Source organism: Microcaecilia unicolor, chromosome 11 (genome assembly GCF_901765095.1).
Source record: "Microcaecilia unicolor chromosome 11, aMicUni1.1, whole genome shotgun sequence".
Taxonomy (NCBI): Eukaryota; Metazoa; Chordata; class Amphibia; order Gymnophiona; family Siphonopidae; genus Microcaecilia; species Microcaecilia unicolor.
The window spans coordinates 130,585,457-130,597,570 of record NC_044041.1 but is presented as its reverse complement, the minus strand read 5'-3'; the positions used below and the strand labels follow the sequence as shown (position 1 = coordinate 130,597,570).

At 42.4% G+C, this 12,114-nt stretch overlaps 1 protein-coding gene across 1 annotated transcript in view; it reads left to right on the top strand.

Moving 5' to 3' along the window:
• The window catches only part of OVOL1 (ovo like transcriptional repressor 1), a 59,581-nt gene extending 50,584 nt beyond the window's left edge, over positions 1–8,997 (top strand). Inside the window, 2 exon segments of the mRNA XM_030219595.1 lie at position 926; positions 6,081–8,997. Of these exon segments, the coding sequence (XP_030075455.1) occupies position 926; positions 6,081–6,376 (297 nt within the window). The 3' untranslated portion in view covers positions 6,377–8,997.
• Positions 8,998–12,114: the final 3,117 nt, after the last annotated feature.

The window sequence follows — 12,114 nt, the reverse complement described above, 5'->3', positions numbered from 1 at the left end:
TAATTTCCTCAGGCTTCATCTAGAAGCTGATGCTGAGGAAAAAAAACTGAACTTCAAAATTCAGACAGTTAAGGTAGGTGTCTATTTTCAAACAAATTTAGGTTTATGTGCCCAAAATGTAGGCCTCTAAATTAAAGCCTGCCATTTATTTGCTTAGATTTTTGGATAGTAAGTTAGACCTTTATGAAATGGTGCTTGAAGGTTGGCGCCCTCTGTACAAAATTAAGATTGCATGTCAAATACCAGCATATACATGCACATGTGTGCACATAGTCTGGCTATTCATGATTCTATAACATGATGCTTAAATGTGATAGCATGTAGTTTGAAAGTGGGAGCGTACACATGGGTGGAGTATGGGCAGGGCACATAGTTGCACGTGTAAATTACAGAATGCTATCATATACATTTGTGGGGGGTTTTAGCCATCTAGGCACAAGCATTTACACCAACTCTGTGGCTGGTATAAGTGGTCACACCTAAATTGTATGTATGTATTTGTGCTGCTATGCTAGTATTCTATAAAGGAAAGAAGGGACCTACTTTCCTGTATAACATTGGCTCCACATAGGCATCTTCTTAATGCCTAGAATTAGGTGCTCCTTTATAGAATTGCCCTCTTAAGGGGTAATTCTATAAAGTAGATACCAGCCATTTTATAAAGCCGCGGTAAGCCCAATGCGGGCCCTTTTTCCTGCAGCTTGGTAAAAGGACCCCTTACATATCAAAGACAATAATTTTCAATTTTGCTTATCTTTATCGGCTGAGAGGACATCATGCTCGACTGAACATATGCAGCTTGAACAAAATGAAACTTCAACTTCCAGGGGAGGCTCATAAACTTTCAACATATCCCCCCAAAAGGGCTACTATCACTGGTTTCAACTTAAACTGACATGATCACATTTTGTAGTAACTGCTTCAGGGTGGAGGCTCCTGCAAATATAATATAATCGGTGTCCAACCTTTAAATATTTCTCTTAACATTTTGGCACAAAATTCAATAATAAAATCTTAGTTATCAAAACTTTTCACTGCTCAAATCTTCATATTCATAACAATTCCAATATGGTGCTGACATCCTTACTGTAACAAAGAGAGGGAACTAAGCACAAAACAAAGTCCAAGCAAAAAAAACAGCACAAAGGGCCTTTAAAAACGAAAGGGACACAAAAACTTATATTGAAAAACCTTTTAATGATCAAATTTGATTGGAGGAAGACCCGACACGGGCCGTGTTTTGGTGCTACCGCACCTGCGTCGGGTCACACCAATGACATGGAGGCTTATACAGACAAATTCAGAACATCTGTTGAATTTCAAAGTTGTCTATAAATGTATTTCTCCGTATATCATGAAATATTGAGCTTTAAAAGTGAATGTCAAAATGACAAAGAAAGAAAAGACACCTTAAAAGTGAATGTCAAAATGACATTCACTTTTAAGGTGTGTGCGCTCAATATTTCATGTGAAAAAACAGGTAAATCCAGGGAGGATAACAAAGGAGTCTTTATTAAAGATACTTATAAAACCGAACCGACCCGACACGGCCGTGTTTCGGCCCAAAGGCCTGCCTCAGGGGTCTTGGTAAATCTACATAAAAAACAGTCATGAACAAATATTGTGTTTATGTCTGTTTTTTATCTAACGTATTTCAGCAGAATAAATTGACTTACAGGTAGGAAAATTAAGACAGGTAATCTGTCACACCAAAGGCTGGATTGTGAGAAGGCAAAGTAAGAAGGGGCAACATATAATCAGGGACAGTACCAAATAAAATCTGAAATATGAGAGCACAGAGCTTAAAAATAACCCTGGTCTTAATAGGAAGCCAATGCAGTTGAATCAGCAGTGCATTAGCCCTTCCAAAGCCACAGTATTCTGGGCAGTTTGAAGCTTCCTTAAAACACATTCTTTGCAACTAGCATAGATAGAATTACAGTAATCAAATTGGGTCAATCCTAGAGACTGGACAAGTAACCTGAAAATATCTATTGAAAAAAAGGGCCTAATTCACTTCAGCTTCCAAAGTACCTTAAAATATTTAGTGATTATGGAGGACACCTGAGATTCAAAGGTTAAATGCCGATCAACAACAACCCTCAATGTTTTAAGAGTAGTTTCCAAGGCATAAGTAATGCAGTTAGTGCTAAAATTGCTCCAGGGATCATGGTCAAATGAACTGGTTAATAACAAAAGTTTAGTCTGTCTCGATTTAATTTTAGCCTAAATTCAGAGGCCCCGGAATCCATTAAATCAAGGCCTGATTTAATTCTGTGGAGAATTCCATGGATGCCACCTCGAAAGGAGATGCAAGTAGTGACATCAGCTACAAAAATAAAAGGATGGAATCCCATAGACTCGAGTCTCCCCCCCCCCCCTAGCAGAGCCATTATGACATTAAATAGTATTGGCAATAGAGAAGAGGCTTGGGGTACACCAGTCAGGAGACCAAGGGTCCCTTTGTTATCCTTGATCTTTTGTAACACCAATTGCTTCTTTGTCATCCTTTATCATTTGTAACACCAACTGTATCTATTATCCTGGAATGGTCATGCCATAACAGGATTGTGTAAGCCACATTGATCCTGCAAATAGGTGGGAAAATGTGGGATACAAGTGCAATAAATAAATAAATATATGCGTAACTGCAAATTGGTGCTAGTTAAAGCCAATTATAGATATTGCCAATTAAGGGATAATTAGCACCACTTTTCATGTAAATTATGCATGCTACTGCATGTGTCACAGTGCATGCCTTTTATAGAATTAGAGGGATAGATTATAAAATATGCAGATGTAATTGTACAGTACACAGTGGCATCTCTAGACAGCAATATTTGGGGTGACACCAGGGTGGGGCAAGTCACAATGACATGACATTTTTCACATCTTACCCTTCTTCTCCCCCCCCCCCCCCCCCCCCCCAGACACATTTAAATTAGCATTATAATTGATAACTTCAACAAATTTGCTTCTGTATGGGAGTGGTCTGGATTCTCTACAGGATTGGGTAGGATTTCTACATTAATCCTGAAAGTCCAGTTCTATAGTACAAACTTCATATTCCTCAACAATGGAGCTGTCCTTCTTAGAACTTGCTGTACAAAAAATATTCAAATTGTGATTATGCCCTCATGAACAGCACACGCTCCTTCCACTGCCAGACACTTTGTTTAAAGCAGATGAGGATTTGTTTGTATGGTGACTGCTATAGGATGTGGAAACCAATAGCCCTGAGCATTTTTATCTTGCATGACAAGAGCTGCCAAAGGCAGCCCTTGCCCCAAAGCCTGCTTTCAAGCAAGCCAGATACTTTGCAAAATAACACAAAACCCTGCAAAACGACATTCAAAGCCTATATAGGAAAACTTACCAAACCATAACAGCCCTGACCAACCTATGAAAAGGCAGTGTTAAAAGAATATTTTATAAGGCAGTGCACCTAAGTCCCATAGCGTTCATCTCGAAAAAGGGCATGGGCATATCGGGGCATTCTGAAAATTTGCACACGTGGTTATAGAATACTGGGTCAGTGTGTCTAACTTTGACACCAGTATTTAAACCAGGTTTCAGCAGGTGTAAGTCTGGCACTCAACGTTAGGCACACGATCCATGCTTAAGCGCTATTCCATAAAGGGCATGCATCCCTTACAAAATAGCACTCAACGCCAGTTTTTTCCCAGCACCTAATTTTCAGCACCATTTATAGAAACTGGCCCATTGTGTTCAGTCACTTTATTAAAAAACATTGAGGGGGTGTAGTTGGGTTTTTTTTTAACTTATGATGTAATAATAATTTAAAAAAATGTTTTGTTACGTTTCATAATGCTCAATATCCTGCTTATAATCGAAAGAGAAAAACGCCTATATTGTGACCCAAATCGGGAGATGGGCGTCTTTCTCCCGTGGGCGCCCAAATTGGTGTAATCGAAAGCCGATTTTGGGTGTTTCCAACTGCAATCCTTTGCGGAAACGGGTAAAGTTGATGGGGGCGTGTCGGAGGCGTGGTGAAGGCGGAACTGGGGCGTGGTTATCGGCCGAGGAGAGATGGGTGTCTTTAGCTGATAATCGGGGAAAAAAAAGGCGTTTTTACCGCGATTTTGGGTCACTTTTTGTGGACCCTTTTTTTTCACGAACAAGTCCCAAAAAAGTGCCCCAGATGACCACTGGAGGGAATCGGGGATGACCTCCCTGGACTCCCCCAGTGGTGACTAACCCCCTCCCACCAAAAAAAAACCCCACTTTAAAAACTTTTTTTCCAGCCTGTACGCCAGCCTCAAATGCCGTACCCACCTCCATGACAGCAGAATGTGTTCTATCCTGTGACAGCCTTTCCCTGGTTCTGATGTGGCTCTCGGGTGAGTGTGACACCTTTTCTGTTATGCGCACTGCAGAGTCACATCAGCAATGCATTGTCGTGGGTGTAGGGTATTGGGCTCCGTGATTCCACTAGCTTGTGTTAAATGCTCACGATGTTGGTAGTTGGTAGGCTCTACTCCCATGGTGCTGTTCCCCCTGCTTACTAGGTCAGAGTGTGCCCTGTTTTGTTTCCGGTAGTCCATGAGGTAGTGGCCATTTTTGTAAGCCAGTTTTAGATCCCTTTCACATGTTAGCCACGTTACAGAACTTAATTCTTACCTTGAATGTAGCTGAAAGAGGGCATTGTGCACCATTCTGCCAGCTGTGACCTACTGCTAATCTCAGTACCAGGGAGACTCGTTGCCAGTGGGGCACAACCTGTGATCTGCAGTTAACTGTGAGTAAGCGTGCTTATTCCAATAAAGGACGTTTTCGGAGAGATTAGTCTTCAGGTGTCAACTGGTGTGCCAGTGTTATATAGCAGCAACAAGTCCTAGAGGCCTGCGTATATGCAGGTCCCTGGAGCACTTTTAGTGGGTACCGCAGTGCACTTCAGCCAGGTGGACCCAGGCCCATCCCCCCTACCTGTAACACTTGTGCTGGTAAATGGGAGGCCTCCAAAACCCACTGTACCCACATGTAGGTGCCCCCTTCACCCCTAAGAGCTATGGTAGTGTTGTACATTTATGGGTAGTGGGTTTTGGGGGAGAGGGGTTCGGGGCTCAGCACCCGTGGTAAGGGAGCTATGCATGTGGGAGCGTTGTCTGAAGTCCACCGCACTGACCTCTAGGGTGCCCAGTTGGTGTTCTGGCATGTCAGGGGGGCGAGTGTACTACGAATCGTGGCCCCTCCCACGACCAAATGGCTCGGATTAGGACGTTTTTGAGCTGGGCATTTTTAGTTTCCATTATCGCTAAAAAACACAAACGCCCAGCTGAAAAATGTCCATTTTTTTTCGAAAATACGGTCTGCCCCACCTCTTCACGTACCCGTTTTTGGACATAGACGCCCATGGAGAAAGGCGTTCGCGTTCGATTATGCCCCTCCACGTCTTTTTGACCCTAAGCAATTGACCACTTTTCTGGATAATACATTTCTCATTTAAATTGGTGTTGCATCCTAGGCTAGTATTTCCCAAGTCCAGTCCTGGAGAACCCCTTGCCAGTCAGGTTTTTAGGATATCCACAATGAATATGCATGAAAGAGATTTGCATATAATGGAGGCAGTATTCATTTTGGACTTGGGAAACACTGTCCTAAGCTATCAGAGTCTTCAAGAGAGTGTAATCGGGCATTTAGAGTTTCATGCACGGCTGTTATTTCCTTATTTAATTTTGTCATTTGAAATTCCTCCATATTTCCGCTCCCTCTTTCCTTTTTTTCTGTAGTGGACAGAAGTATTGTAGTTTATTGTATTGTGATTTATTACCTAAATGTTTTCATGTAAGTGATGTTTTCTTTGCTGTATTCAAGTAAATTGCTTGTAAATTTTGTGCATAAATTTAATAAAGTTTTTTAAAAACCTACTTTGGAGGAGATGGGAGATGCATCTGTCCTGTAGTAGCCCACAAGGGAACAGCAATGTTTCATGGACAGGACTGTGTTGTGCAAGACTTGAGCCAGTGTGCATGTCTGATGTTTCTCTTTTAGTGCATAGGTAATCATTTTCTACATGTGTTGGCTTCTCCCTCCTGTTCTTCCCACCCAACCTTTTGCAGGTGTCCGGCCCTACAAGTGTAGCCTTTGTGACAAAGCCTTCACCCAACGCTGCTCATTGGAGTCCCACTTAAAGAAAATCCATGGTGTACAACAGCACTACGCCTACAAAGAACGGCGCACAAAGTTATATGTTTGTGAGGCGTGCGGCTTCACAGCAGGAAGCCAGGAGGCCAGTGTTCTGCACCTGAAAGAGCAGCACCCCCACAGCCCTCTTCTGCACAAGACCTCCAAGAAGGTGGCAGCGGCCCTGCAGAGCACTGTCAGTACATTGTTGCAGAGCGGACACCTGATCTGAACTCAGCTGGTGCCAGTTCCAGACTTTCTTTTGAATTTTTACATCCTGTGCTGCAGAGTAGAACTAGACGTCCTTTATTGTTCCTTCCTGAGGTTTGAAGTCGGATTGCAGCTGGGAATTTCCCTAAACATTCACACGTAGCAATATCACCCAAAGGGTGTTTTTATATACAGTGCTTTGGAGGGGGAAGTTGACCATGGAAAGAGATTTCTTGGTCCCTGGCATTCTGTCTTGAAGGTCAAAGGTCAGCATGGTGTCTGTATGCAAACAAATGACCAGCTGCTCTGTTTTTCCATGCATGGGTGTATGTAGGCCTAGATGATAATAACAAAAAATGACACATCTCATGTATTCATGAACACTGTCAAACTAAACCCCACTCTAACGCAACTCTAGTCAACCCAGGCTGAGAAACCACCTTTTCAGAAAGGTTCAGCATCCCCAATCACTTTCAAATCAACCTCTCGAACAAAGTCAAGGCATTTGCTCAAGTATCCAGTGGACCCACGTTGCTGGTATCTATCCATAAGGGGATGGGTACAGGGGCTCACCAGATGGCTTTCTAATTTTAGTAACTTTTAATATGAAGCTGGCTGCATGTGAGGAGGGGCAGAGGAGAGGTTTTTTTTTTTTTTGTTTGTTTGTTTAGGGATAGAGAATTCATATAACCATTGCATCAACACAGAATCCACCTCTTCTGTTAATTTTTTAATACATTACCTGAGGTGATGATACAGTTATTTAAGCATTTTGCAGTAAGGGGGCTACTCCTACTTTGAAATCACTAGAGCCCACTGCAGTCCTCATACTGATTCCTGTAATTCATGCATACTGCACAGACAGCTGCAGAGTGGATCTTCATCGGAGCCTCTTGCAGGCACTGCATTGATAAACACAAAGCAGGAATACAATATGAATAGTTGAAGTGGCTGTTTATCAAAGCCCTGTGCTAGCATCATACTGGTATATATGAATGAACACAGCAAAGACATCAAATCTTCATCAAGTGATACACATAGAGCTTAAATATACCACAGAGTGATAAGGATTATCATCAGAGCTGAATGCTGGTGTCATACTGACAGGATAAAAATGAGAAAATATTTTTAAAAGGAGACTGGAATATGATCAAATAAGGCTGAACAAAGCCCAGAAACTCACTGCTGGATTGTTTACAGGTTAATAAGTGTATTAACCTCAAAGAGGAACATTGTGGCTCCCACACTAATTTATCCAAATAGATCTGTTGAAGGAATTGAGAAAAGTGTTGCTTGAAAGAGATTTTTAAGAGTAAAATCTGCCAGTAGGGCAATGGTAAATGAATTTGAATTTGGACTAATGCCTGTTCCGGTGGGCTGTTGCATTAAAGGAAAGCTGATACTGCACTGCTGTTTGCTGCTGGGGAATAAGGCCATCATTTGCCAGGCAAACCTTCATTAATGGACTTTTTTTTGGGGTGGGGGGGAGGAAAAGTAGGATTTCAATGCAAAACTACCTTGGTTTATGGACTTAAATTTATCACATGGCAGACAGACCAAGGCCCAAAGCATTGGTACCCAAATTATGGTTTGGGACTTCAAATGGGATCATAGTGGTAGATGGGGGTCCCAGAAAGCCAGCAGCTCCCCCTCCCTCTGGACATCCACTGTGACCTATGCTTAATAGTGGCAGTTAGCATAGGGTCTGAATCAGTGAACATTCACAGGCCCTGGCTCCTCTGGCAGGGTGGGCTTTCGGTGTAGAGTACTGGAGTTTGTGAATGCACACTAAAGCACAGGCCCCTGTGCCGAGAGTCATTATTGGCGCCGCCACTGCTGCCTTCACACTTTGGATAAGTAGGGGAAGGAGGAAGTGCATGCGACGAGGAAAAGTGAAAGTTGGTCACGTATTAATTTTTAAAGACTTGGGCAGGGGCAGTGGAACACCTTGTGTTGTATTGGGCAGATTAATGGTTTGGCCATATCCCCAGTGGCCCACCCCATTCCACTGCCTGTGAAAATGGGGTTATATTATGTGAAAGCTTGGGCAGCACTAGCCCAGAGACTAAATCGATTTGTAGAGGAATCAATAGGAGACCCTTCTCCACCCCCAGCTAGCCCAACCTATGCTTGAAATGTTTCTGGACTACTACCTAAACTGGCCAGTAGGACTTCCCCTCCACCTTTATTTCTTCTGAGCGACTGGGAGTGTCCACATTTAGATGAGTTGACATTCCATCCCACCCCACCATCTGACTGGGAATGGTTGTGATATTACAGCCACGATGTTTGCTCTCAGTGCTGGCACTGGCTCATGTTTGATGGACTATCATCTTTCATTTTGCAGGAAGAAGTGAAGTGTGTCACACCAGAAGTTGAAAAAAAAAACAGCTTAGTATACAATACAATGCCTGACTTGTATAAATAGAACTTAGATCTTTATTCCTGACCCCTTCTCTGTCCCTTTCCCCAATGATGCATTGTCAATTTCAGCTACACTTCTTATATAGCCTGTCTTATTCAAAAATACAAAAAAAAAGGAGTAGCTTAGTAGTTAGACCACTGAACTGACAAGGAAGCCAGGATTCAAATCCTATTGCTGCTCCTTGTGACTTTGAACAAGTCACTTAACTCTCCATTGCCTCAGATACATATTTACCAGCACCCCACACACACACATACACACACAGACTCTTTACAAAGTCATGCGGCAATGCTGACACAGTCCATTCACTTTGAATGGGCTGTGTAGGCATTACCGCACGGCTTTCTAAAAGGGGGAACTAGAGAGGATGTTATCAATATGGTCTGCCATTGATATTTTATCTTACTGTGAACCCCAGTTATTAGTAATTAGGTCTCATTGCATAAAATGGGCCCTATGCTAAAATAGCATGAGTTAAAGGTAATATAACATGTCCTCATGGTAACCCATGTTGATAACTATGCCTCTTAGATTGAAAACCCTTTAGGGACAGGGAAATACCTAGTGTACCTAAAAGTAATTTTCTTTCAGCTACTACTGAGAAATAATGTGTGACATTTTGCTTTTTGTAAAGTGAAAATTGTATTTATAATATATAATATATTTTTTATTGTACATGTTTAACTCTTTTAAGGACATTTTGATGTCCCCACTGGTTGATTCAAGGGACATTAGTGTTCTAGTAACGGCCCCTTCTATTATTTGAACTGCAATGTTCCTACCAGACACTGGGAATGGCTGTGGCTGGTGACCGTTCATACAGACCAATGAGACAGGGTGCAAGGTGGTGTGATGAGCTTTGGCACTGTACCCTAGTACCTTGGAATTCTCGCAACATATCCAGAAACCATTCACCACTTTCTCTGCCACCTCTCGTTTGTTTTTTGGGAAGATTCAGAGCTTACAGGACAGTCAAATATCCCAGGGATAACTTGTAGTTTGTATGTAGTATGTTCCTTCTGTGTCTGCTTGTCCTTGTGCACAGACATTGCCTATTGATATATCAGATGGGTTTACTATGGAGGGGGAAGGTGGTTGGCCTGTGACCTTATTAAAAAAGAAATTTCAGGGATTTAAGTGCCATGTTGCCTTCTGTACCTGTCGAGGAGGGTGGTGGGGAAAGAGTACACCAAAGGGTAGGATGAAGGGAAATAGGATGCAGAGGAGCACAGTTTCAGGATGTTCCAGGCAGCTGCAAAATTTGGCACCATCCCTGTGGAATACTAATACTGATATGACCCTGCTGCCTCCCATTTTGGAAGCATGTTTAGGAATGAGAAGAGGTGGAGCAGCAGTGTAGCAATGATGGATTATGCTTTATCCTGATCAATGGCTGCTCAAGTGCCACTGAGGAATAGGACAGGACAGCAATGTTGGGAGGAGGGGAAGGTGTTTTTTTTGTTGGCAATAATTGTTCCACCAAATTGACAATTAGATCTTTTGACCTACCTCCTTATCCTTACATTGAATTACTCCATTCAGATTGATTCCTTGAGCTATACAAATCAGGATTTAAATCAGATATTTAAAATAAAAAAATTTTTTAAAATCTTCTAAGGTAGATTTTCAAAAGGCATTTACTGGTAGCAGATGCTGCTAACCAGATAAATGCCAGTGAGATGGATATCAGTGGTACTAACTGCTGACAACTTTAGCACTGTCTGGACAGGGCCAGGCTAGTCTGTGGTTGGCAGTGAGGATTATCTGGTTAGCGGTTATATTCAGGCCGCTAACCAATTTAATTAAGACTACATAAAGGCTGAATGTAGTCGCTAACCAGATAGCACTTCCAGCTCAGTGCAGAAAACCAGATATTCAGTGCTGGCCAATATCCAGGCAAAGGCACTGAATATCCAGTTTTCATTTTAATTGTGGCGCCAGCATTTTGCTCAACACTGACCACCATGGTTAAATAGCAGGTGGTGTATATCTTTGTCATTTTCCCTCACATCATACTCTTCTCTCTTTCCTCTGTTTACATCTTCTGGCTCTCCTGACTCCTGTCCTGTTTTCTTTCCATGTTACTTTTTTTAGTTCTTATACTGTTTATTTGCACATGGTATACCACTTTCAAATCACTGTTCAAAGCAGGTTACAGCTAAAACAATAGGAACAGAAAGAACTACAATAAGTAGAGGAGTAAAGTATAGAAGGAACAGAAAGCTGGATGTGTGCTGTGCTGCCAATCAACACAAGCTACTGACCACCATCAAAAGCCTTGGAAAAAAGGTGGGTCTTAACGGAAGCCTTAAGCGAGGATATGATAATTCTGCTTGAAGATCTGGGTAGGCAGTTCCAGAGCGTAGGGGTCAGTGAAAAAGAAAACAGAGGGTCTAGCGAACTCAAGTCTAGACAAGAGAGGGGAGGAGTGGGTAAATGATTTCCGGTAGAAGAGTGTAGGGGGCATGCAAGTTTGTAGGGAACGATCATGCCAATAATAGGAGGGAATACCAGTATGAAGGACTTTGTGGGTTATTACCAGAATTTTGGAGTGTATTCAGAAAGAAACTGGGAGCTAGTGCTGCTGTTTTAATCGGGGTTATTCTGTTTCTTCCTCTCCTGTTCTTTCTCCCCCTTTGTCTTCTCTACTTAGCCCTTCACACCTCTCCTTTTATCTATTTGTTTCTTTTACCTCCCCCATCAGATTCCTCCTTGGTTTAGTTTAGACCTCTTTTCATGAGTCCACAGCTGAGATTATTGGATTGCATACACTGCTAACACATAAGGAGAGGCAACAAAAACAAGAACATTCATCCTCAGTCCATTTTACAGGCCAGAATCTTGCCTACCAGGCCAATGTTGTGTGTAAGACAAAGCAGCTCTACTTCTGGATAAGGCAAATTGTGTTCCACCACCTATTCAGAAGTAATTTTGTATAGTCTTTCCAGTTATTGAGAAGTAGATCAAGTGGGGGGGCATAATCGAAAGGGACGCCTAAGTTTTGTTGAGGATGTCCTCGCAAAACGTCCCGATGGAGGGGTGGGGAAACCCATATTATCGAAACAAGATGGACGTCCATCATTCGTTTCGATAATACGGTCGGGATGCGCAAATCTTGAAATTTTGGTCGTCCTTAGAGATGGTCGTTTCTGATTTCAGCGATATGAAAACCAAGGATGCCCATTTCAGAAATGACCAAATGCAAGCCCTTGGTCATGGGAGGAGCCAGCATTTGTAGTGCACTGGTCCCCCTCACATGCCAGGACACCAACCGGGCACCCTAGGGGGCACTGCAATGGACTTCATAAAATGCTCCTAGGAACATAGCTCCCTTA